The sequence below is a fragment of the Hippichthys cyanospilos genome, chromosome 18, assembly GCF_059441005.1.
Source record: "Hippichthys cyanospilos isolate Australia breed blue-spotted pipefish chromosome 18, RoL_Hcya_1.0, whole genome shotgun sequence".
In the NCBI taxonomy this organism is placed as follows: domain Eukaryota; kingdom Metazoa; phylum Chordata; class Actinopteri; order Syngnathiformes; family Syngnathidae; genus Hippichthys; species Hippichthys cyanospilos.
Window position 1 is genome coordinate 2223020 of NC_142386.1, and position 25661 is coordinate 2248680.

At 46.8% G+C, this 25661-nt stretch overlaps 5 protein-coding genes across 9 annotated transcripts; 2 read left to right on the top strand and 3 right to left on the bottom strand.

Moving 5' to 3' along the window:
- Positions 1-676: 676 nt before the first annotated feature.
- serpinf1 (serpin peptidase inhibitor, clade F (alpha-2 antiplasmin, pigment epithelium derived factor), member 1) lies at positions 677-5102 on the top strand. The gene is made up of 8 exons (XM_088441551.1): positions 677-783; positions 1614-1671; positions 2409-2613; positions 3080-3235; positions 3323-3526; positions 3608-3744; positions 3821-4031; positions 4677-5102. The coding sequence occupies exons 2-8, from the start codon at positions 1615-1617 to the stop codon at positions 4925-4927; spliced, it is 1221 nt and encodes a 406-aa protein (XP_088297677.1). The 5' UTR covers positions 677-783; position 1614; the 3' UTR covers positions 4928-5102.
- On the bottom strand, positions 4987-11615 carry slco2b1 (solute carrier organic anion transporter family, member 2B1). 2 transcript variants are annotated; one of them, XM_088441544.1, is made up of 16 exons: positions 11469-11615; positions 10533-10648; positions 10110-10340; positions 9567-9704; positions 8778-8964; positions 8468-8701; positions 8297-8395; positions 7846-7976; positions 7711-7783; positions 7463-7627; positions 7203-7362; positions 6751-6895; positions 6502-6665; positions 6372-6436; positions 6179-6299; positions 4987-5956 (listed from the first exon to the last, which is right to left on the bottom strand). In XM_088441544.1, the coding sequence occupies exons 3-16, from the start codon at positions 10188-10190 to the stop codon at positions 5791-5793; spliced, it is 1929 nt and encodes a 642-aa protein (XP_088297670.1). In that variant the 5' UTR covers positions 10191-10340; positions 10533-10648; positions 11469-11615; the 3' UTR covers positions 4987-5790. The 2 variants fall into 2 exon arrangements, with proteins under 2 accessions (XP_088297670.1, XP_088297669.1); XM_088441543.1 differs by having other exon boundaries at positions 7203-7392.
- Positions 11616-11699: 84 nt separating this feature from the next.
- LOC148408406 (neuronal acetylcholine receptor subunit alpha-10-like) lies at positions 11700-17074 on the bottom strand. 2 transcript variants are annotated; one of them, XM_088441546.1, is made up of 6 exons: positions 16883-17074; positions 14630-14775; positions 14407-14561; positions 13988-14234; positions 13116-13401; positions 11700-12248 (listed from the first exon to the last, which is right to left on the bottom strand). In XM_088441546.1, exons 1-6 carry the CDS (start codon positions 16938-16940, stop codon positions 11764-11766), a joined length of 1377 nt encoding a protein of 458 aa, XP_088297672.1. In that variant the 5' UTR covers positions 16941-17074; the 3' UTR covers positions 11700-11763. The 2 variants fall into 2 exon arrangements, with proteins under 2 accessions (XP_088297672.1, XP_088297673.1); XM_088441547.1 differs by having other exon boundaries at positions 14630-14804; positions 16883-16989.
- Positions 17075-17331: 257 nt separating this feature from the next.
- rbmx2 (RNA binding motif protein X-linked 2) lies at positions 17332-20840 on the bottom strand. Of its 2 annotated transcripts, XR_015868640.1 has the most exons (8): positions 20745-20840; positions 20229-20344; positions 20100-20151; positions 19893-20022; positions 19511-19706; positions 18722-19427; positions 18072-18184; positions 17332-17994 (listed from the first exon to the last, which is right to left on the bottom strand). XR_015868640.1 is itself a non-coding variant. In XM_088441552.1 (7 exons), exons 1-7 carry the CDS (start codon positions 20747-20749, stop codon positions 18175-18177), a joined length of 1215 nt encoding a protein of 404 aa, XP_088297678.1. In that variant the 5' UTR covers positions 20750-20840; the 3' UTR covers positions 17332-18174. The 2 variants fall into 2 exon arrangements, 1 of the variants encoding a protein (XP_088297678.1); XM_088441552.1 differs by having other exon boundaries at positions 17332-18184.
- A 188-nt stretch (positions 20841-21028) lies between these two features.
- On the top strand, positions 21029-25499 carry ap4m1 (adaptor related protein complex 4 subunit mu 1). Of its 2 annotated transcripts, none has more exons than XM_088441548.1 (17): positions 21029-21277; positions 21354-21418; positions 22033-22118; positions 22236-22345; positions 22406-22502; positions 22971-23081; positions 23160-23222; positions 23289-23351; positions 23418-23484; positions 23615-23668; positions 23748-23854; positions 23922-24013; positions 24186-24230; positions 24428-24478; positions 24869-24986; positions 25057-25322; positions 25369-25499. In XM_088441548.1, the coding sequence occupies exons 2-16, from the start codon at positions 21361-21363 to the stop codon at positions 25249-25251; spliced, it is 1317 nt and encodes a 438-aa protein (XP_088297674.1). In that variant the 5' UTR covers positions 21029-21277; positions 21354-21360; the 3' UTR covers positions 25252-25322; positions 25369-25499. The 2 variants fall into 2 exon arrangements, with proteins under 2 accessions (XP_088297674.1, XP_088297675.1); XM_088441549.1 differs by having other exon boundaries at positions 21357-21418.
- Positions 25500-25661: the final 162 nt, after the last annotated feature.

Sequence of the window (25661 nt, forward strand, 5' to 3'; positions counted from 1 at the left end):
TAACCAGGAGGAGTGAATGAACATTGACAGCAAGGGACTGTATGATGAGCAAAACATTAGTTGTATTCATGAAAGAAGTGGATGAATGATGAAAAAATATTCATGATGAGAATGGTGACTGAGTGAATGATCAGCAAATGATTGAAAGGACTGCGAGTGACTGAATGAGCAAAACATTCGTTGGATTAATGAAAGGAGTGGCTGAACGATGATAGGTGAGGATGATGACTGAATGAATAATCAGCGAATTAACTACAGGAATTGCGAGTGATTGAGTGATGAACATTGATTTTACGTATGATCTACAAACCAAGGATGAACGAATGAATGAATTCGTGAGAATACTGACTAGAGAATGGACAGTAAGGGAAAAATGTTGAATGAAAAGAAAAAGAATTCTGGCGTTAGAGATTATGCTGGGATAAATGTAGCAATTTTGTACAATGGAATGAAATTAACGAGCTCTAATGGGCGAGTCAAGTTGCGGGGTCACTCTGCTGGCATCTAGCGGCCATTTTTGGAACAGCCCAGTGCAGCGGATCCTTGGGCTTCGTTCATTTGCACGTCTACGTGACGTAGCGCGCATCCAAATATGGACTTGACGCTCATATGTCAACGCACATGAACTTTTCATGTCCGTGCGCAAATGGACGTCCAGTTTTTTTTCATGACGTGGACAAAGTGAAGGCCTGCGCGTGCCCCGCTCGGGAGCGAGCCGGGGACGTGCGCGCGCCAAACTGTCACGCGCGCCGACGTGGAGCGAGAGAGCAACGCTGCTGCGAGGTGAGTGCGCCTCAGTCACTTTCTTTCCACTTTTTAGCATCTTTTATTTTCCTTTTTTATGACTTGACAAATTTGGACCTGCGGCACAAGCGGAAGTGGCAAACACTCAATCCTCTAGTCCAAACGCGTGCATTTTTATGATCTTTTTCGCGCTCACGTACTTCGGGCGGGGGTGGGTGGGGGGGGTGCGCTCATATTTTGAGGGGGGCGGTTGCGTGATGTCATTAGCAGATGATCCACGTGACCTTCGCGAAGAGGTGGCAAAAGTGCTCACACCCTGCGCTTAGCAAAAAGGTACAAGCAAAAATAAAGAAATTAAAAACACTATTGACTTGATTTGTTGCCATTTTCAGTTTGTCCCATCAAAAGCGTGAAGTAAAAATGGATGTTTATTGTCAATACTTACATAAAGTAGCGATACATAATGGGAGAGGCCGACTGCAGGCAAAGTAATGGAGTATTTGTACTCGGTTCCTCCTCAAAAAGGCGCACGTGTGTCCGTGTGCAAGCGACGTGCACTTTGGCCCTTTTTGGCAGCGTTCTGGCGATGTGTCACGTGACCTGAGGGACACAAAAAACATGTTTTCAACTCAGACTTTTACTTTGAAATCTCCAATGTCACGTCCATGTGTGCGTCAAAGGTTGCTTTAAAAAAAACCAAACTGTTTTGTCAACCTGACCGCCCCAAAAATATCGAGGATGAAAATCAAATCTAAAATACAAAAAAACAAAGAAACTTGCTCCTATTTGAGTCAGAACAAAATAAAGACTAAAATCCATTGAACGCTGGAGACGATTGTAACCATGGCGTGTGCGTGTGTGTGTTTCAGGATGAAGCATACAACCCCCCTCCTGCTTTTGGGCCTGGTGGTCTTGGTTGTGGTTCAGGTATCGTTTACATGGTGAATTGATGATTATTAAAAAAAAAAAAGTTGGAAATCATTTAAATAATTGCATACACACCCGTATGACATCTTCGGGTGTGTCCAGAATAGCTTTAGGATGGTTCTTGGAGAACCGCGTTTCCTCAGGTTGGGGAATCTCTCGGTTCTCTTTAGGATGGATCTTAGTGGTTTTTCAGTTTGAGTGTCAGGAAAAGTTTTTAGGGGATCTCTGGGGTGTTTGTAGGGTGGTTCTTAGCGTATCTAAGCCTTAGATAGGTCCAGTGTCCTGGCTGTTTTGTAAGTATCCCTGCTGCAAGACACCTGATTCAAAGGACCAGACAATCATCAAGGTCTGCAGAAGCTGGACAATGTTCATGATTATCTATGACACCAGCCCTCCAGGACCAGGAATGAAGATCACTTCCCTAGGGCAACCTTAGGGGGGACTATTGTGGTATCTCCAGGTTGTCCAGGATGGTCCTTCGGTTGTGTCTCTTTAAAGTGGGTTTTCCGGTGTCTATCTTGAAGTAAGCTTTTAGTCTATATACAGTTTTTGAGAGCGTCTTCCGAGTGTCCTGGCGACGGTTCTTACGGCGTCTCCATGGTACCTTTGGGATGGATCTCGGAGTGTCTTTCGGGGAACTAATTGCCAGATAGATGGGGATGATCTATAATTGACAAATATTTTGTTATGTTGTGTCTGAGTGAGGGTGTCTAATGATGCGCACCTTCATGATGCAGGCGCAGACGGAGGACGAGCCAGCGGGCAGCGAGGACGAGCAAGTGGAACATGTGGAGCTCTTCACCACGCCCGCCACCAAGATGGCTGCCGCAACCTCAGACTTTGGCTACAACCTTTTCCGTGCGCTAGCATCCAACCAGGACAACACCAATGTCTTTCTCGCGCCCATCGCTGTCTCTGCGGTCCTCTCTCAGCTGTCCTTGGGTGAGCATGCTGGAGTCAAAATATCAACGTAACACGGGGTCTCTTTAGGATAGGTCTAAGGATCTTCACTCGTTGGTTCTTCGGGTGCCACCATACAGAGTCCAGGATGTCCAGTGTGTTTTTAGGTCATATCTACGTTGTATTTAGGGTGGATTTGGGGTTGTCTCCAGGGCGTCTTTAATGTGGTTCTTGGGGTGTCTACAGGGTGGGTTTCGGACTGTCTCCAGGGAATCTTGAGGCAGGGTCTTAAGATGTCTTCTTTTTTAACATGGTCTTAGATGGCCTTTTTGAGATGTCTTACATGCGTCTCCAGGCTACATTCAGGGTGAGTAGGTCAAGTCTATCCAGAACTTCTTTGGGATGGCTCTCAGATGTATTTAGGATGGGTTTCAGGGACAGTGTTTTCAGTGTGTCTCTGAGCTCCATTTTGGGTGACCAAACTGAGCTAATGTGTTTGCTCCTACAGGCGCTTCCGATCGTGCCCAGAGCCTGTTGTTCCGGGGTTTGAGGTACCACACCCTGCAGGACCCTCAGCTCCACAGCACCCTGAAGGATCTCTTGGCCTCTATCAAGGCAGGCAACAAAGGACTGAGCGCCGCAGCCCGCCTCTACCTGGCGAGACGTAGGTCATCTCGTTACCACCTAAATCGTAGCCAAAGCTTGTCTTGACAGCACATTTCCCATGATGCAACATCACGTTTCCTCACAGGTCTCCGCCTCAAGATGGAATTCCTCACGGCGGTGGAGCAGCAATATGGCATTCGACCTAAAGCCCTGCAAGGCGGAACCCGGGACACCAAGGACATCAATGACTGGGTGGCCGCGGAGACCGGCAACAAAGTGCAGCGGCTCCTGGCCAAGCCCTTGCCCCGAAATCCTGGAGTCTTCGCTGTGGCCGGTGCCTACTTTCAAGGTAAGAATAAAGATGACACCGTTGGCAAGAACGAGAACAATGACAATACCGACAACAACAGGACATGTGGTCACCAAACAGGGAAGTGGGTGACTGCGTTCCAACCTCAGTCGATGCAGAACTTCCAGCAGGAGGGCAAAGCGCCCGTGCGGGTTCCCATGATGACCCAGGAGCACTATCCCATCAAGATGGGCGTTGACTCTGACTTGAGCTGCACGGTAAGTGGGCAGGGAGGTCCCTGTCCGCCTGAGTCAAGTCACCAACTTGGTTCCGTCCTTTGTCTTCATACTCTAGATCGCTCAGATCCTCGTGCAGAACCAGGTGAGCATGTTTGTGTTCCTGCCTCAAGAGGTCACGTCCAACCTGACCGCCCTGGAGGAAACGCTGACGGCGGAGTTTGTGCAAGACCTGGGCACCAGCCTGCACGCCACACACGTCACTCTCACCATGCCCGTTCTGAAGTTCAGCTTCGCCACAGACCTCATGACGCTGCTCCCTGGTCTGGGTGAGTCCTCTTAGGGTGGGCCTCTGGGTGTCTATATATTAAGGTTTAATTGGGGTCACTTTCAGGCGTGCCCTTAGGGTGATCTTGGGTTATCTCTTAGATGCATTTATGATTGGTCTTAAGGTGTCTCCAGTCAGTCTTTACAGTTGATCTTCCTATGCCTTAATGGTGTATCTAGAATTTCATTTTGAATGAGCCTCAAGATGTCTTTATGGCAGATTTTAGGGTTTCTCCAGGGTTTCTCTAGGGCCGCAGGATGTTTTTGGGGCGGTTCAAGTTCTTGGGGTGTTTTGAATGTTGATTCTACTGGTTGCTTTTGGATGGAAGTCAGGGTTTCATTAGACTTGCATTCGGTCTTGGGATGGCCTTGAAATTCATTTAGAGTTTGTTTGTTTCAGTGTCTTTGAGATGGAACTTAGTGCTTCTCCTGGAGCGGCCTACATTTGGGTGTATCTTTAGATTTATCTTTAGGCTCGGTCTTTGGGTGTCTCATAGTTGAATTTAGGGATTTTGGTTGTCTTCCAGCTACTTTCGTTGTGTCTCAGAGTTAAGACATTCACAAACATAACGTTGGCGCTTGTTGTTGGAATCTCCTCCCTCACTGCTTCATTCTTTCTTCTTGGCTCCTCCCTCCCCTCCCCACAGGGCTCACCGATTGGCTAGCGGAACAAGATTTGGAAAAGGTTGCAGCGCAGCCCGCCAAGCTAGTCACCCTCAATCACAAAGTGGTGATGGAGACGGTGGCCGAGGGCGAGAAGTCGGCGCCCGCCACCTCCACCACCGGTCACCTGACCTACCGCGTAGACCGCCCTTTCGTCTTCCTTATTCGCGACGAAGCGTCGGGGGCCCTGCTTCTCGTCGGCAGGGTGATCAATCCCAAGAACCTGACCGTCTAACACGCACGCACACACAAAAGCAAACGCACTCTTAGCAGGTCCTAGGAGGACAACGAGGATGAAAGATGGTTTTCACACCAAAGGTTCTTTGTTTATCGATAACGTTGTCACTTGTGGTACATTTGTGTGACGTTACAAAATAAACGTGACGATGAAAAAAATTGGAGCTCCACAACCAGGATAAAAACAAAACATTTGAATGCAACATGGAAACCAAACACTTTTACTTACACACACACACACACACACACACACAAAATGATGGATGCTCCACATGTGGATCATATCACACACGCACACATTTCCCGTTTCTTTCCTCCCATCAAGGGTGCGTGTGTGTGTGTGTGTGTGTGTGTGTGTGTGTGTGTGTGTGTGTGTGTGTGTGTGAAAGCGCGCGTGCCATGTGGTTTTGATTTATCATCACATTCCTGAGGTTCGTCCAGTGTTGGAAGGAAAAAGGAAGAAGCAAAAACGCTTCGTTGCTTCAACCAATTGAAAAAAAACAAAACGAATGAAACCTAATCCATATTGACAAAGTTAGGATGAAAAAAAAACATGATCAATTAAACATTTGGTGCCAAACAATCTATGCACACACACACACACACGTTCTCAGATGAAACCACAAGCACAAACACATTTGTGTACACATATACACAACTAGACACACAAACACATACACGCACTTGGCCGACATGTAAGCACAAGCACGCCGCTCGTGATGTGGGACACAAAATGGCGGCAGCGTTGTCCTCAATAGTACTAACGAGTACTACTAGTGCATGCGCCTTTAACCGGTTATAAAAAAAAAAAAAAAAAAGGGATAAATGCTCCGTGGCCACTCCCACTCCTCAGGTATGTCCTCAATCCACTTCCTGTCCTTTGTGGTGTCCCTTCACCAGCTCATAGGCGCTGGGATTGGCCGCCTCAGGGCCCGGAGGCCCCGCCCTCCTGCTGTGCAGGACCAGCGCCGTCAAGAAGAAGCACAGCAGACCCCCGCACATGAACACCCCCTGGACGCCCAAAAACCTGCACAGAAAAACAGAAATATATGGGAGAGCGGCATTGCCGATATTTGGGACTCACAAAATCGGTTTTTTTGAGAAGGTGGGCGCTTTTATTTAGTCCTTTTAAGTTGTTTTTTGATCTTTATTTTTTTATGTTCCATGTAAAAACAAAATGGAGGCATTACGTGTAGCCTTCATGTAAATTTCTTACACGTATATATATGTATATAGTATAGGGACTGGCCTGTGTCTGAAGCGGTCCAAGTCGTAGTAGAGACAGGAAGTCTGCTTGCCACACTTCCTGTCCCACAGGACGCAGGTGGAGTCGATGACCAGGCCATACAGCACCGGGCAGGGCATGAAGGCTGCGACGACACGACGCGCATCACTTCCTGTCTGCTCAGGTGACACGCACGCGGCGACATCGTCGCACTCACCCAGGACCCTGAAGAGCATGTACTGGATTCCCACCGCCAAAGATTTGTCCCGCGCCGGCACCGTCCTGCAAACGTAGCGTTAGCGTCAGAATTAGCGGAGGATTTGCGGTCGGCGGCGGCGGCGGCTCGCCTGAGGATGATGACGAAAGACGGCGTCTGGCACAAGGAGGCCGCCAGACAGGTGGCGGCCATCAGGACCACGAAAGGCAACAGCAGGTGGGCGCAGCCGCCGCCGCAGCTCCGGGGCTCGGCCCAGCCGCCGGCCCCGCCCACGCAGCGGCACTCTGTGAAATTCTGCGGGGAAAGAGCGTCCGTCCCACATTCTTTCCATGGGGGTGAGAATGGCCCGTGGCCGCTACCGCCAAACGTTGCTTCTTACCACGATTTTGTTGGCGCCGTCCGTTTCCATGGCCGCGCAGCCTGCGCGACACGGAGACGTGAACTCCATGCCGTCGGACCCGCACACCGGATGAAAAGATTCCTGGGCGCACTGGCACCTGGAACTGCACCACGCCGCTGTGCGCCTGACAAGCACGTAGTTGGATTTTGCTGGATTTTTTTTTTGTTTTGGTTGTTGCATTGCTTCTTCTTTGAGGGTTGTTACTTGTTTTGGTATCGGTTCTTTTGTTGGTTGACATTTTAAGTTGTTTTGGGTTTTGTACTAACTCAAGGCTTGGAATCTTGTTTTGGTTAGGATTTTTCGTTCCTGATTTTGTGCTGGTTTTCTATTATATGTGGTGTCGTCTCTTGCTTTGGTATTGATTTTTGTTTTTGTCGCGTTAGTGATTTTGGTTTATGTTTGGGTTGAGGTGTTGTTTGCGGCGTTGTTACCGAGGCGGGAAGACCCCATCGACTTTCTGCGTGGGGCAGCCCAAGAAGATCAGAGGGAAGCCGCAGCAAAGGCTCAACAAGATGACGGCGGCGCACAGCCTGCTGGCGCCGCCGACGCCAAGACTCCAGCGCCGCATCAGGACTCCGCCCACCACAGTTCCTAACACAGCCATAGGGATGCTCACGCCACCTTGGAGAAAGATGAGGGGAAGAAATGCCACTCGGTGCGTGCGTGTAGCCACGTATGCAAATAAACTCACCGATCATCACGTTGGAGAAATCCGCCGTCTGGCTGAACTGCTTCTCGATAAACTTGGCCATGAAGGTGGCGAGGCCGGCCACCATGGCGGCCAGGTTGACCTGCGCCAGAACTACCAGCAGGTAAACGGGACTCCGCAAGGTCCGACACAACATGCTGGGAAAGCCTGAAAGAGGCGCACGCACGCCAGGGACGGCGTCCAGACGAGACGGCGACTGACGAGAAGTAGGGCAGGAAGCAGACACTGACTTTTGAGGAAGCGAAGAAGGCCGCCTTCCTGGAAAATGTCCAGCTGACGCTTTTGGTCCGCTTCCGACTCATCCTGCGCAAAGGTGACATTGTGAAGGTCCCGCAAACGTGACAGCTCCAGAGTGTCCACCTGACCTCGGGCTGCATGTTCCTGGGGAAGAAGAAGTATGGCAGCGCCGCCACCAAAAGAAGGCAAGACGCCATCAGGAAGCCGAGCCACCAGGCACCCACCCAGCGCAGGTCGCTGCGATCCAGCTCCACCTCATCTGATACACGCACACGCACATACAGTACATGCATAGTATAGTATAGCAGAGTATAGTATAGAATAGCTTAGTATAGCATAGTAAAGTATAGCATAGTACAGTATAGTGTAGTATAGCTTGGTACAGTGCATCATAGTATATGTCGTTTAGTATAGCATAGCATAATAGAGTACAGTATACTACATTATAGTGTAGGATTACATAGTGTATTGCATTACCGTATAGTATAGCTATAGTTGGTGTATATACAGAAAAGTATGAATTTAAAGATAAAGTACATGTGTTTAAATGTAAGGTAAGACATTGGACAACGTGCAGACCTGCAGCCATCTTGTCAAAGTCGACGTAGAAGCGCAGCAAGAAGGCGCCGCCGAGGAAGCCGAACGCAGGGCCAATGGCAGTGACGGCCAATAGGATGCCTTACAACAAACGCGCCGCCGTCAACGATGTCACATGACCGCATGGAGACAGCCGAGGAGGCGGCAGCTAACCGAGATAGAGCGGCGAGTTCTTCTTGCTGGCGTGGTCGTCGATGTAGGAGATGCCAAAAGGCTGCATGGGAACAGAGGCCACGCCCAGCAGCAGCTGAGCAAAGAGCAGAAGTGGGTAGATGCCCTCGTGGGCGGAGCTTTCCTGCTCGCCGCAGCTCCCGTTGGACGACGGCGCCGTGGCGTTGGCGGCGAGAACGCCCCCTTGGCGGCACAGGCCCGAGTCGATCCAGGCGGCTGCCGGTAAACACAAGTATCTGGCGCCGGCGTCTATGTCTAAGACGCTAACGGCGGCGAGCGGGTTCAAACTCACGGCCGGCACCGCGGTCACCGTTGCGGTAGCGGCGGTCACCGTAGCGATACGGCCCGCCGAGGAAGTGCGGCAGCGCCATGAGCAGCGAGGCCAAACATGCCAGCAGGGCGCCGAAGCCGATGACACGAGGGCGATGAACGCGACTCCCCAGGAAGCTGACGAAGACGATCAGCAGCGTGTTCCCCACCTACAGGTCGCACACAGGCCAGAACCTTCTCTCTGAACTAGAACTTTCTCTTCGATCTCTTCTCAGGACTCAAAGCTTCATCTTAAATTACCAAGTGTCATGGAACTACAATCTTCCGTTGGGATCGAACCTTCTCTTGTCACCGGAGTATACTCTGGGTCTACAACCTCCAGTTGGAACTAGACAATTCTCTCTGATCTTGAACTTCTCTCAGGCTTACAACCTTCTCCTTCAACTAAATGGTCACTCGGGACTACAACCTTCCCTTGGGACTGAAACCTTCTCTAAGGTTTAGTGCCTTTGAATTAGAGCTTTCTTGCTGGACTACAGCGGTTTCACAGGTATGCCACCTTCACTTGAATCAAGAACCTTCTCTCTAGACCAGAACCTTCTCTTAGGAATACGATCATAAAGTATTCCCCTAAGACAGACAATTTCTCATGAGACTAGCACCTTAACTCGGGATTACAGCTTCCTCACTGGACTGGAGTTGTTTCACAGGTCTACATCCTTCACTTGGGACCATAGAGGACTTCTCTTAGGACTACAACCAGGACTACAAACTTCCTTTAGGAGAGAACCAACAAAATGTTTGCCCTGACCTCATTGAAGGCAGCCAGCAGCCCCGACTTTTGACTGGAGAGACCGTAGCGCCGCTCAATGGTGGAGATGGAGCTCTTCATGTAGCCTGAAACCAGGAGCTGTGACAGCTGGAGCACGCTGTGACACGCCACGAAAACCTGTGCACCCCCGAACCCCCCCCCCCCCCCCCCCAAAAAAAAGACACGAGTTAAAAGAAGTCAAAGTTGAAGCAAACATGTGGACAAATCTCAGCGTATTTGCAACTTAATTACAAAAAAAAGCAACAATGATGTAAGATTCACTTATCAACATGAAATTGAACCGGATGTCGGCCATTTTGATTTGTAGTGGCTTGTTATGGTCAATTTCTTTTTTTTAAATAGCTGGAACAGAGGAACACAAAAACTGGTGTGCATGTCTCTCATAACAGAATCCACATCCATGCAATTTAACAACAACAACAACAAAACATTTTGCTTAAAAATGTTCCAAAAAATGATAAACCACGACCCACGATGCATGTCTTTGAGGAATTATTTTGATTTAAATGTTGCTCTTGTTACCTTGACGCTGTTGAAGACGCTCTTACTCCTCATTTTGGCATCCACGGCGGACGGGACAGGATGAAAAACTGAGGCGCACATAAAAGTGTTTTGACGTCAAACGCTGTCCGCGCGTCACGTGACTATAATTTTTACGTGCACCAATTGGAACGCGTGCTGGGAAAGCGGCAAGAAGGCAGTTTCTGACCGCTGGAATGCGACGGCACTTGAGCACGCACTTTGTAGCTCCACCTTGAGTGCAAGCAAGAGTAAATGATTTGTTGTTAGTTTTGCACTTAAGGAAGTGTTTGGGAGAAATGTGACGCGCACGCATACAACAGTGAAAGCAGCACAAAAGTTTGCAGCACCATCACTAATTTATCACTGACTGCATGGACAAGACGGGGAAAGCTCCAGAAAAGACAAAAAAAATCCGAGACTCACTCTAGTGGTGGTGATGGTGATGATGATGGTGATGAAGAGGTGCAGCAGCTTGCTCCTGTCAAGACCAAGGGGAAGACGAGGAGGGCGGAGGGGGAGGAGCTTCGCGGAATTTGAACCTTGGAGCCAGAGAGAGAGAGAGGGGGAGTGACAGGAAGTGGACAAGTGAGCACATGTCAAAGTGTTCGAAACCAACAAAGTCATGTCAACAGCAAGCAGAAGCTCCACTGCTGGAATGTGGCTTGGAGGGCAACCAACTGGCTCGTGAACTTTGGTCACCAGCAGGAGGCGCTGCGCTCCTTTTTGTTTGATGTCAGTCCAGTCGATCAGAGCAAACAAACTTTACCACGGGGAACGGAGAAACTTGCAGTGGTCACGTGACCACACGACCCTAACATTGTGGCCATGTGACAATGCAAACCTGACATGATGGAGGTCACATGACCAAAACAAACAGCGTAATGAAGACAACTATGACATACGAAGGTCATGTGACTTGACGGTAGTCAGGTGACCACTCGAATCGACATCGAGAAAGTCACGTGACCACCCGATGTGAGACATGGATGTCACATGACACCCGAAGTGCTTGTCAAGGTTACACGATAACGCAAATGCGTCCTAATGAAGGTAACACAAACATGACATGATGGTCACGTGACCACCCAACTGGACATTTGTGTCCGAATCAAAGTAACGTGACCACACAAACAAACGTGACACGTTCAGATCACCATCTAATCATAGGCGTGGTTACACGGTCATGTGACAATGCAAACATGAGACGTTGGAAGTCATATGACCACAGGATGTGACGAGATCCCACCAACGCGACCGACGCCTGTTACGTGAGCCCAAAATACGGCGTAACGAAGGGCACGTGATTGCGTGACACCGCGACGGTCACGTGACCACGCGACGCAATGCGGATCACCTCACCTGCAGGCTCAAGGGATGGGCGGCGACCGGTTATTGGCAGACCCACGTGTCGTCTTCTCGAACCGGCCGGGAGACTTCTGGCGCCGCGTTAGCATAGATGCTAGCGACAGCTTCATTGTGATATTTTGGAAACATTTGCTCAACAGGTCAAGAGGTTTGACTGACTTGACATGCAATACACCTGTCGATCCTTCTTTGATTGACAGGTAAGAGAAGAGCAAGAAGCAAAGGGGAAGATACGTTGTTTAATGCCTGGTCACACCATACATCTGGCAGCCATCAAGTGGACACCGCGTCAGACGGCCTTCCCCAGGATGAGGACGCTCATGATGAAGACCATGATGAAGAAGAGCCACATGAAGAAGCGGTCCATGACCTTGGCCAGCTTCCTCCATTCGCCGGCGCGCAGCTGCGCGGCCCGTTGGTCCTGGTAGGCGTTGGCGATGTACTCCACGTTCCGGCGCAGCCCTCGCTGATGATGGCACGCCGCGCACGCCTCCTTCCTCTTGTCGACCGCGCCACCGCCCTCGGCCGTATCGCTCACCTCTTCCAGGGCGACCGAGGCGTCGTCGCGCTTGTCCGATTGGGGCCGCTTGGCGGCGGGGCGCTCGTCCGCCGCCTCGTACACCAAGCATAAACGGGCCAAATATTGGAGGATGAAACGTTCGGCCCAAGCCGGCACGGGGCGCCCCTCGGGCCCGCAGTGGTGGATGTTCATGATGAAAATAGTGAGCGCCGTCGAGGCCGTCACCATCGTCATGGTGGCGATGTAGTACTTCCCTGCCCGTCCATACGCCACAAAATTGTTAACATTTTTCAAAAAACAGCAACTTTTTTCAAATATATCAACTCTTGCGCAGTATTTTGCCCCGTTGTCCTTTTAAAGCATTAAAACATAGGGAAAGAAGATGCCAAGGAGCTGAAATTTCAACCAGATGGTAGTTCTTTCCTCTCCACTGATACGCAGCAAAATTGTTGACATTTTTCAAAAAGCAGCAGCTTTTTTTCAAATATATCAACTCTTGTGCAGTATTTTAAACATGAAACATTGAGAAGACACTATGGAGCTGAAATTTCACCCAGATGGGGACTTGGTGGCCATGTAGTACTTTCCTTCCCACTGATAGGCAACAAAAGTGATCATATTTTTTTTAATACATTGACTCTCAGTATTTTGTCCAATCCTTTGATCTAACATGGTGGCAATTTAGTACTTTCCTGTCCGCCGATACGCCACAAAATTGTTCACATCTAAAGAAAAAAAACAGTTTTGTCCAATCGTTTGCTCTTTTCATCAAAGGAATTTCACATCAAAAGGAAAAACATTCAAAGGAGACACTAGCCAGCTGAAATTTCACCCGGATGTTGACATAGGGGCGATGTAGTACTTCCCTGCTTGCGATATGCACCATCTTTAATATTTTTGAAAAACTTTTTCCATGTCAGCGGCTTGCTTTTTGTGATAACGCTAAGTTGAGTACTACAGTAATTGATTTGTTTGGGTACTTCAAGTACCAATTCAATTATCATTTGACCCAACAATTGCATGTGCTTTACAAAAAAAACAAGTGCCGACATAAGTCAAGGCCGCCATCTTGTGGCATCTATAGAAAAACCGCAAGCTTCGGTGGCTGATCTGGGACTCACCAATGAGCGGGACGCTCTCGGAGGGCGGCATGCTCTCGGCCACCAGCAGCTGGAAGACGGTGAGGGCCAGCAGGACGGTGACCCCGAGCGAGACCTTCTCCCCGGAGTCGGCCGGCAGGTAGAAGCCGAGCGGGGCCAGGAAGGAGATCATCATGCAGGGAAGGAGCAGGTTGAAGATATAGAAGGAGGATCTCCGCTTTAGGTGGAGGGTAAAGGTGATGTCTGGGTATGGATCTGAGCAGCATCCGTAAAGGATCACGTTTTTCTTGGCAGGCATGCCCAGGATCTTCCAAAAGAACAGTGAAATGTGTCAGGGTATGGCCATCTTCTAAAGGACCGTGGACTCTTCTTGGAATTAGAGTTTTCAAAAGGTGCGTTCGAGCTGGAGAAAACCTTTGGATTTTCTTAGCTCTTGATGATGTTTTCCCCATCATCTAAAATGCATCTTCAGTTATGACTCTTAGACCTGAAGATGTGCTTTGAGTCTTCAGCAAGTTCCTCAGAACTTCTTCAGTTCTTCCTTAGAACTGAGCTGAACTCAAAAATCTCCTTTGTTTCTAAAGTTCTTCCAAAATGAAGTTCCTTACAGCTCAAGAAGTTTCTTGAAACGGAAGAAGTTCTGAGGAACTTTTTTTCAGAGGAACTTCAGACCAATTGAGATGATTGCATTTCTTTTAAGGCCTCTTCAGTTCTAAAGTTCCTCAGATCTGAAAAAAATTCTGAAGGGATTCAGACGTAAAGACGCCTTTTGGATCATGAATGTTGAAATCATTTCATCTTTATTCCAGGAAGAGCCCGTTCCAACTTATGGGAGAAATTTTGAAGACAAACGGTCAGCGGGCTCCTCGATGAGTTCCTCAACTAAGGCTCACCTCCCACTCCACGTTGGGGATGAAGTCGGCCAGGTCGGCGCTGTCCAAGGCATTGAACAAGTCCATCTGGTTGCCGTTGTGTGTCCAGGAGCCGAAGGTGAGGTGACATTGCTGCACGTCGAAGGGGAAGAAGGCCACGTCCACCGAGCACGAGCTCTTGGTGATGGCCGGCTGGTCCCACATCACCTGACCGTCGTGTCTCAGGACCACATTGGTCTCCATGGAGCTGGAAAACTCGTCGTCGGCGCTGCGGAGCAGAAAAAGGACTCAAACGATCTGAATCACTAAAGACTGGAAGTTAATCGGAAGCTACTCTGGAAATTTCGAAACGTAATTTGGGATGGAACACCAAAATTGGCATTCAAGTCAGCGGTTCGATTTTTCTTCCTCAGAAGACTGGAAGAAATAATAAAAGTGACCTGTTATAGAGGACGATGTCAGGCCGCCACACGTAGCTACTGGGGATGCGGATAGTGTCCAGCCCGTCGTAGTCGTCCTTCTTCCAGGCCAGAAAAGCGTCCATCCACACCTGCCGCACCCACAGGTAGGTGGTCAGGATCTGGTTCCTCTCATCCTGGAGAATCGCACATGGACGTTAGTCCGGACAAAGCCGGCCGCGCGGAGAGCCTGCGCGGAGGTCACCATGTCGATGATCTGCGACAGCGTGACCTGCAGCGTCACGTTGATGACGTGGTCCGTGTCCGCCACCGGCCGCAGTGCGCTGGTGTAGTTGGCCAGCAGGTCGCTGAGCAGCTTGTGAGCGTAGCGGCCGTGTGCTGACTGACAAGCTGCGACAAGACAACATTGCCTATGTGCCCTACAGTGGTGGTGAGTGGTCAGGGTAGCAAAACTTTACCATTACAAACTTCTTTCATGCATGAAACCTCCTCCTGGAATTCGCTCCTGGAACTACAACCTTCTCTCGAGACGAGAACCTCTCAGGTTTAAAACCTTCTCTAAGGACCAGAACCGGCTCTCATAGTCCATCCCTTTCCTTAGCTCTAGGGAATTAAGTCTAGAAGCTTCTCCCATTTGTGAAAGCTTCTCTTGGGACTAGTACCAACACTCGGGATTAGTATGTTCTTTCAGGACTACAGCCTCTTCTCTTGAGAGTAGAAATCCTGTTAGGACTATAACCTCCCCTCGAGCCTAAAACCTACTCTTGGGACTGGTACCAGCTCTTAAGTTTTTCCTGGAACATTCTCTCAGGCCAAAACCTCTCAAGTGTAAACCTTCTCTCGAGACTAGTACCAACAAGCACAAGTAGATTTTCTTGGGACTAGAATATTCTTCAATGTTTGAAAGTTTCTCTTGGGACAAGTACCAACACTAGTGTTTGGACCTCCTCTCAGGACTACACCCTTCGCTCTAGGGACTAGCGCTTCTGTTAAGACTAGAACTTTCTCGCAGATCTAGAACCTTCGCTTGACACTGGTAGCATCGCTCAGGATAAGTACCTATATTTTTGGAACTTGAGCCTTCTCACTTGGGACTAACAGTTCTCCTAAGACTCGAATCTTAGCTCATCTTAAAAAAGCATCTCTTAAAGATGAAACTATTTAAAAAGTATTTCTACTTGTGAGACCAAAAACCTAAGTACGGTATGAGTATTTATTTTCTAATCATCAGTTGAAAGGTCACGTGTATTTTGGGCTAACTCGAATATATAGAAAGTACAGGAATGGGGGGCATTTTTTTTCCTTTTTAAATGAGGATGATGCCCATTGAGTAGTTTGCGCATCAATCATATAATCAGCTGTGAGTCGCATCTGTGTGTATGCGATGTTATCACGCGCAGATGTTGATCGTGCCGGCTTTAATGCACGTACAAGGCAGCGTGCTCATTTCAAGGACCTCCAGATAAAATATGACAAGTGACTCGCGGTCGTTAGCGCCTCATGTACAAACATGGACATGAGGTGGACCACGCGCACCGTCCCACATCCTCTCCAAAGGAAAATGCTGTTTCTGGTTGACAAAAAAACGGACAACCATAACTAAACACGGTTGGGTCAAAAACAAACAAAAAAACAATTATAGGTAAAAAAAAAGACCAATCCAATTTTTGAGTCAATTTTTACCATATTAAAAAAAAGAAGCTTGTCTTGTGCAAAACAACCCGTTTTATGACATTACAGAAAAATGGGTCAAATTGAGCCAAATATCGGTTGGTCCTTTTGGATCCAAAACCGGGTTATTTTTAACCCGACTGTTTTGAGAATATACATTCTAGAAACATTATTTTCAAAACAGTTAATTAAAAAAAACACTTTGTTAATTATTATTATTGGTTAAAAAGGACTAACCCAGTATTTGGGTCAGTATGACCCAATTTTACGGGTTGTTACGGGTTTGTATTTAAAAAATAATAAAAAATTTTGAGGCTGTCTTGAAGAAAATACCCCACTTTTATGGGGCTGCTTTGTTCAGAACAACCCAAAATGTTGGGTCGGATTGATCAAAATATCAGATTTTGAACCATGATTTTTACCCAACTGTTTTGAGAGTATACACTCTCAAAACAGTTGATTAAAAACACTTAATTATTATTACAATAATAATAATTATCATTAGTAGTAGAAGTTATTTTTTAATTTATTATGAGTCAAAATGAGACTGACCCGGTATTGGGGTCAATATGATCTAATTTTGTGGTTGTTTTGTCATATGCTTACTTATTTACGTACTAAATAAAATGTGTCCTAAATTTGATCCTTGAGGGACCCCAACCATGCAATAAACAAATGATAAACATTTATGGCCTGTGTTGTACAGAGCATAAGCAGATCCATTAAATTTGGAATGCTTTGGAAGAAGACCCATTAGTAAAAAAAAAAATATGTATATATATATGGTTGAGGAAATTGTTCCCAATAATGGTAAATATTGTCTTACCGGGAAGAAAAACGAGAAAAAGCACGAGATAGCAGCTGCAGGCAATCTTCATAGTCATCCTTCTATTGTTCTTCGTTGACAGGACGAGTGCTGCTGTGAGAGGATGAGTCGCTGATGTATGAGGAGGTGGCTTGCATTCTCCGCCTCCTCCTCCCGTCAAAGGTGACAAGGTCCAGCGTCAATTCAAGAAAAGATTGAGCAAGCGGCTCCGCCACTTTTATTTTGTGACAAGAAGAATCGCGTGACCTCCTCTCGTCTCTGCAACATTTGAGTGATTTTTTTTTAAACCGTAGAAAACTCTGGTTAATCACTTACTAAGACATGCTCCTTCTTTCTTAAAATTTTACAACCAATATATATTGTCAAAACTTAAAAAAAAGAAGAAATTAACATGCAAACTTGCAATGCTTTATTTAAAAAAATGCTTAAATGAATTTCAGTAATGAGGTTAAGTTGGTACTTTTTAATTTATCTTTAAATGTTGACGCAAATATTTTTCCTTTGACTGAAAATAAATATAGGCCACAAATATCGGTTATCAGCCTCTTTGACTACTGATAATCGGTATCTGTCCATCTCAAAATAGAATTGAATAGAACTAGCTTGAGCACAACATCAAAAACCACAAAGGAATCTCTGAAGACAATATAAACAAACGAAGAACAAAGCAGAAGATAACATGAAAATAGTCTAACATAATACAATAAAAACATGAGCGAAACAAAACACAAATCCAAAACATCTAAAACCGCAATGCACATTTACTTTGTAAGTGAACGAGGCATCTACCCAAGCTCTCTCTGGTACATGATAACCTTCATCAAGGGGTCATCCTCCTTCAAATTAATCCTAAATAGTAAACTTTGAAAAGTGAAGATTAAAGGATTAGCGTTAAATGGATTGACACACAGGGGACGAAAGAAAAACGCTTTTCGCTTTTCACCTGCCTTTTTTTCCACACGGTTTTAATCAACTCCAGCAGCGTCCTCAGAGTTGAAAGGACGCTGGTACCCTCTGGTGGTACACACACACACACACACACACACACAAAATCAAAGGCCAACTATGATTGATGTAATTAATTTTGCTGTGCATTATGCTCCAACGGTTACCTGTTGGTGATATTTATTTGGTTGGTGATAAATATTTTTTGGATGGTGTTGGCGCAAAACGGTTTAAAATCACTGACCCGGGACATTCCTCATGTTTGCGTCCTGTGCTTCAAGTTCTTCAGTCTTCCCAAAAGTACCAGCCTCATCTTGGTCTTCATCCTCTTTAGTGGACATCACTGTTCACGTCTGCCTGAAAAAAAGCAAAACGACAACGCGCCTTTGGCGAACTCTAACGAACAAGCGTTGCAACTACATGTCACACGAACGCAAAAATAATACTTTCCATCATTTGATTACAATTAAAGTATGAAACTAGTGATGGTTTTGAAAATGATTATTGTGTCATTACAGTGAGTATGGTAAAATGTTTTTTGAGTTTTCATGCGATCTTTTTTTTTTTAAAGGCAGGTCTGAATTACAGAAAATTCATGCATAGCTGGGACTCCGTGGGTGTAGTACCACGTTACGCCATAACATGCCAGGCAGCACTGAGCTAGGCATAAATTCCCCGTGAAACCAGACTATTTGGGTCCACTGTCCAAGCGCATTTCAAAGCAGGAGAGTTAACTGCATCCCAAGCAAACACGAGACATCATTGGAAAGGCCAAAAATAATAGACAAGCTGAGTTTGTCAAACAACATTATTTAATTTTTTTCAATTAAAAAAAGTAATTTTATCAGAAGAAAATAAAAACGAACACGAAGAAGCCAGAAATCCCCAAGTCACCTTTTAGATCTCTCCTGCTCTCGTTTTCTCTCATCTCCTCGTCTTCTATCCTCATCTCGTCTTCTGTCCTCATCTCCTCGTCTTCTGTCCTCATCGCCTCGTTGTCTCCCATCTTCTTCCCGTCGTCTCTCGTCAACTTCCCGTCGTCTCTCATCATCGCCTCGTCTTCTTTCGTCGTCGCCTAGTCTTCTCTCGCCGCCGCCTCGTCTTCTCTCGCCGCCGCCTCGACTTCTCTCGTCGCCGCCTCGACTTCTCTCGTCGTCGCCTCGACTTCTCTCGTCGTCGCCTCGACTTCTCTCGTCGTCGCCTCGTCTTCTCTCGTCGTCGCCTCGTCTTCTCTCGTCGTCGCCTCGTCTTCTCTCGTCGTCGCCTCGTCTTCTCTCGTCGTCGCCTCGTCTTCTCTCGTCATTTCCCCATCGTCTCTCATCGTCTCCCCATCGTCTCTCATCGTCTCCCCATCGTCTCTCATCGTCTCCCCATCTTCTTTCTGTATCTCCCCTTCTTCTATCCTCAGCTCTTCCCCCTATGTCTTCCTTAACTGAGGCCCTCCTCTGGTCGTACTTATCATAGGCGGCGTCCTCCTTTTCCTCTTTCACCCTAATGGCAGCTGGAGAAGTAGAAGCAGAAGAAAACGATGACGATGACGATCGCCTAACTTTTTTCTTCGCTTTCTTTTTCTCCTTCTTCTTCTTCTTCTCTTTCTTATCTGCAGGAGTAAGTAGGAAGTAGCAGGGATGATGGTCATGCGACCAACACACACGTACATGCATAACATGATTGTGAGCTTACCTTTCTTACTCTTCTTCACGGGGACAACATTTTCCTCGGCCGATGAGGAGGACTGAGGGGGGGCGCTCGGCGCTTGATTGATGGAAGGAGCACATCCTTCCTCCCTCAGGCGCCTCGTCACGTCGTCTATGTCTTCGTGGTCTTTGGGCGGGCGGTAGTCACGGACGTGGTCCACGCGGATGGTGCGACCTTTGATCTGACGTGGGACAACAAAAGCAGGCTTGGACACTCTTTGAATTGATCCATTCAGTTTAAATGTTTAAAAATCACTTGGGAAATTATGCTATTAGGCAAATGATTTAATTTCACTCAAACTAAAACTATATTTTAATATATATATATAAAATATGGCCCTTATAAATAAAGGATGATTTTGTGTCACCTTGATGCCATTGAAGTTGTCCACAGCCAAGACGGTGCTCCTCTGGTCCTCATAGCACAGAAAGCAGAAGCCTTTGGACTTGCCAGTCTTCTTGTCTCGCACCAGATTGATGTTGACAACCTCGCCATACCTGACGGAATGAAAGGAGTCCAATTATGTGCTGCTATGGCATCTAAACACAATATCACAAGATTGCATGTAAAGTACTGTGAGAAGACGCAGATGATGTCGCCTTCGCTCAGCTCATAAGGGAAACCTCCTGCAGAAAATAATAAGATAGAAAACCTTGTGTGCTGTTGACCTTCTGACAACATCTTGGTTTTATTTTTTTTTTACCTACGAATACCCAGGCGCTATCTTTGTACTCGCTGTGCCATGAAGCCGTCTCGTTGATCCCCAGGTTAGCTTCCCGTTCATTGAGCTCGTTGATCAACTTCACTTTAGTCAGCGGACTGAGACAAAGAAGAAAAAAAAAAAGATCAACATATTATTTCTTAGGGTTCTATATCGGCCAACCGTGTCTACTTCGCATCCCAATATTGTGCAAAACAACACTGAATAACAGCGTGCGAGCGCTACGAGCAGAATTATAAACGACCCACAAGAGTATTTATTTACTGATTTATCTCGTGTGTGTATTTGTTTTACTTCTAAGTCTATTGTCTACCTTATACGTAAAAACGGTAGCTGTTAGCACCAGCGAGCCGGTTAAAAAGGAATATCGACGAACATTAAAATGCAACAACAAAACAGCCAACAGAAACAAACTATGCGAACAAAGCTGTTTGCATATAATAATTGTGTGCTGTAAATAATATCTTATATAAATGAATAATTTGTTTAAAAACTCACTTCATTGTGAAAAATAAATGGTCTTTCGTTGAGGCTAAAAAGAAAAGATTTAACTTCCGGGTAAAGGTTCAATCATCTTTACTGCCACCTGCCTATTGGACGTATGTGCTGTTGCTACCGTTCACGTTTTTCCAATTCTTAACACTTCCTAACGTCCAAATTAAATCTAATTAAAATATAAACGTAGGTTTTTTTTCAGAATAAATTCACATTTGAACATATTCGGTAGACTTATAATAATAATAAAAAAAAGAATAGCGCGTAGAGATGTCTTCCTGCCCGCTAGATGGTGCTGTGTGACACGTCGACTTCCGCTAACTCGTTTGTCAACATGAAGCTCGAAGCTGTCATAAAATCCATTAAACTGAACACTTTTGAAAACACTTACTCGTGTTCGTTTTCGGTTGTCTATTTTTATTCGGAAGTTGCTTGTTTTCAATTATAATTTCATAATGCGATCATCGGTTAAAAAGGTGATCTTCCAGAGGCACGATTGCATTGATTAACATCGGACTTTCAAACAAGCCGGCCCGGTAAGCGAAGCACACGTGAAAACATAAACGGATATAAACGTCTGTGCTTTTGTGTGCGTGTGTGTGTATGGCTCAGCAGGAGGATGATATCGCAGCTTTTCATCCTGTCCTCCAAAGGCGACCGCCTCATCTATAAAGACTGTATCCTTCAAGTCAGGGGCCCGTGGACACACTGTACGGGACACTGAGAAATCATTTTTTGGTCATTTTGTTGGAGAACGACTTTAATTGTCATGGTAACAACAAGATGCAGTGGATTTCTGTATCAATGGTTTCTTCTTCTAGATAGTTGGCTCGTATTTTGTTTTGTATTTGTATCCACAATTGAGGGACTTTCATTGTTTTGCATTCGGTGTCATCAAGGTTGACTGAAAAGAGGTACATACATATTTTAAAAAGGGAGACCAAAACAAAGTACGATGTCTAAAGCACACCTTTTTTTAAATTGGTTTATGGTCGTGATCATCTTGAAAATGGGGTTTGTCTGGCCCAGTGTTGCACTGATGAATCAAGAAAAGTGCTGTTCTTTCTGTCAACTGAGTGATCTCTTCACTTCTCACCTCAACCTCAAAATGGCGTTAGGCCGCTCTCGTTCTCATTGGCTGATGCAATGAAACATTTATTTTGGGGGGAATTATTGATGCCATGGTACCTTGATTAATGATTTTAATCAGGCCAACGGCCGTGCCAGCTCACTATGTCCTAATAATAGTCCTCCACGCACATTTATCGGCTTAACTCTGTCCCCATTCCAGTCCGAGGAGACATCGAAAGTGATGCTGTCAGTCTCTTTTATGACAAAGTGACAGCGCTGACTGGAGACCAGCCTCCTGTTGTCATGGTAACTCAGCCTGTGTGCATGCCTGTCTGTGTGTACACAAGCAGAGGCTTCGACTTTCACCTGAATTTACTTGAATTCTTGCCTGTTAAACTCTCGTGTGTGTGTGTGTGTCCACAGACGCACAAAAATGTCCATTTTATACACGTGTGGCAGGGAGGACTCTACCTGGTCGCCACCACCACTGCAGCAGACTCCTCCCCCTTCGCCATCATTGACTTCCTCAACAGGTGCGGTGCAATGCCATGACAATGTGGACACAGGAAATGAAGGCGTGCGTGCTATGGCAGGTTGGCTTCGCTCATCAAAGATTACTGTGGTGCTCTGTCGGAGAAAACAGTGCAGATGAACTTTGCGCTCATCTATGAACTTCTGGATGAGATGCTGGTGAGTCCTATATATTTTTTTTTATTACATGTACATACAGTAATCCCTCATTATTCTTATTGTTGTTGTTATTATTTTTAAAGAAACCAAGGTAAGAGATTTACAACGCCCCGGTGCAGGGCTGCTCTCACCTGGTCTCTATTCGGGTCGAACAAGCGTGTGTGTGTTTAAAGAGGGAGACGGGCACTCCTACAAGACATGTGATTGGCTCTAGGCGCGACCATTGATCAATGTGGGCAGGAATTGCAATCTACTCCCACACAGGAGTTGTATCTACTCCTGGTCATTTAATTATTTTTTTTGTGAGGAAATTCCCCCAAAATACCAATATGTGTCCTATAAATTGTGTTTTTCTCTTTTCCCCAGTTATGTTAGGCAGTTAATAATATGCAAACTGTATATACTCAAATATCTAGTGTAAACAAAGACAGCTGTGACTGTTTGTAAAGCAAGCTGGCATGCGTGCAGGACTACGGCTATGTGCAGTCCACGTCATGTGACATCCTGAAAAACTTCATCCAGACGGAAGCGCTGTCGTCGCGACCTTTCAGCTTGTTGGACCTGGCCAACGTGGGGCTGGTGCGTGGGTGTTGGCCGCCGCAAAATAACGCTCCCACATGCTTATGTGGCCTCCTCGTTGATTTTGTCCCACCGCAGTTTGGAGCCGACACACAGCAGAGCAAAGTGGCGCCCAGTTCTGCTGCCACCAGGCCTTTGCAGGTACCGTGAAATCAGTTTGGAAATGGCAAGGTTTGATTTGAAGGGTCCATTTTCATGTGCTTCTAGGGAGGTAAGAGTGAAATCTTTGTGGACGTCATAGAGAGGATGTCGGTAGTCATGGGTGCCAATGTGAGTATGATTAAAAGCACGGTGGAGGCGGGGCCTAACTGCGCTGAGTGTGTATTCTGTGTGCAGGGCGTGCTGATGAAGGCGGAGGTGGAGGGCGAGATCAAGGTCAAGTGCTTTCTGCCCGGCTGCTCGGGTGAGTGGCGCCACGGATTATGTTACTGGAATGAAGGTCAAAAGTTTTGTTGGTGATGGAAACTGTGAAACTGTGGAAAAAAAATTGCCATTTTCTCTCAGCTAACCTAATGTCAAACTGCTCCATGCAGAGATTCGCATCGGCCTCAACGAGGATTTCAGCGTCGGCGCCTCACAGCTCACAGGTCAGCTTCCTCGCCGCCCCAAATCAGAGTGTTTGAGCCACGCAAAGAGGAAGCGTGCCGACGGCATTTGCCGGGTCAGGGTATGGTGCGGCGGTCCGCGTGGACGAGTGCAGCTTCCACCCGGCGGTCCGATTGGACGACTTTGATGCTCACCGCATCCTGCGACTTAGCCCCAGCCAGGGGGAGGTAAGGCTTGCCTTGGCTCACGTGATTGTGGGCGGCCCTTCAACATGTTGACCTTTGACCTCCGCAGCAAAGCATCATGCAGTACCGACTGGCCGACCATTTGCCCATAGCTCCGCCCTTCCGACTCTTTCCCGCCGTTGAGAAGGACAGTGCAGGAAGGTAACTAACGTATCCTTAACTCATGCCCAATAACGGGGGCGGGGGGACAGAGACTCTTTCGGGGGTAAGAGCGGGTACATGCGGGACGCCGCCCTCTGGTGTCAGAGAGAAGGCAGACAGGAAGTAGAAGAAGTGAGGCGCTGACGACCACTTCCTGTTGTTTGTCTCGCAGGCTGCTCATGTTCTTCAAGCTTCGCTGCGACCTGCCACCTAAAAGGTCACTTTCCGTCATACACACGCACACACAATCAAATGGGCACTCATTCACACACTAACATACAAGCCCAGAAAAACACATGCACACTAACAAGTACATAAACACAAGGATGCAGACAGACATACTTTACAAATTGAAGCCTACAAAACACACACAAGTGCTTGTTGTGATGACATCTTTGCGTTGTGTGGTTACAGTGCGGCGGTCAATGTGAGCGCAAGCATCCGCGTGCCCAAAGGTTGCGTCAGGTAAGCAAATTTGTTGCTATTTTGAATGAGTGCCAACATTTGAATGAGCATTTCATTGGCAGCTGCTTTGTTTGCCAACGAGTAAAAGAGCATCATCTCCACGTTAGACCAGTGGTTCTCAAAAAGCTGTACGCAAAGGCACTTTAGGGGGTTTGTCAAATTTTAACAGGGTTTCTGCACATACTGCATCCGTGACTCTTTTTTTTTTTTTTTTAATATGACATCTATTTTCTGGACACGCGGAATACAACACAAAGTGATTGGGATTCAGTTACCATTTACTTTGAAAATCAACTATTGTTTTTTCGTCAACTTAACACTAAGTATTTTAGGTGTTACCATGGGATGATATTATTCAACATGAACATTTTGTTCGCCACTTCCTGTCAGTTTGTCGCAGGAACTAAGCAGTCCCGATCAGAGCGCCGAGTTGCAGCCGCACAAGCGAGCCATCGTCTGGAACGTTCCGCGCTTCCCCGGAGGAACGCAACTCTCCGCTGTCTTCAAGGTAGCCGAAATCGGGCCTCCTATCCGCCGCCGCTTAAGCTACTGTAACCACGGTATTATTTTTTCTTCAGCTGGACGTTCCGTCTCTAAGCTCCGCCTCCATGATGGAGGTGGGCCCTGTTGGTTTGACCTTCGAACTTCCCAAGGTCACAGCCAGCGGCCTTCACGTGCGCTTCTTGCGCCTGGCGCCCATGCAGCATCGCAGCCCCGCCCAGCGCTGGGTGCGTTACGTCACGCACTCGGACTCATACGCCATCCGCATCTGAGGTGATGGCAGCGCCCCCCGCAGGGAGCAAACGGAGCTGCTTTATTTTGGTTTGAATGATTGGCCATGACATCATTATATTTATTGCAATGACATCTGGTCACCACATGACCAGATGTCATTGCAATAAATATTGATTTTTTTTTGTATAAGTTTTCTTATTTTAATTTGTTATAATACATATTGCATCATGTATGAGTTTACTTATGCGTGTTTAGTTTTTAAAAGCTAATAAACAGTCCCCTAAGTGAGAAAGCCTAAGTGTCAGTCAAATTCTGTTCAGAAGTTATTTAAGATGATTGTTTTTGAATGGTTAAGATATCGGTATTGTTAAGGTTCCAGATCAATTTATTGATTTTTTTTTTTTTTTGCATCAAATGTTCAGTTGGTCAAAAATGTTTATAGATCAAA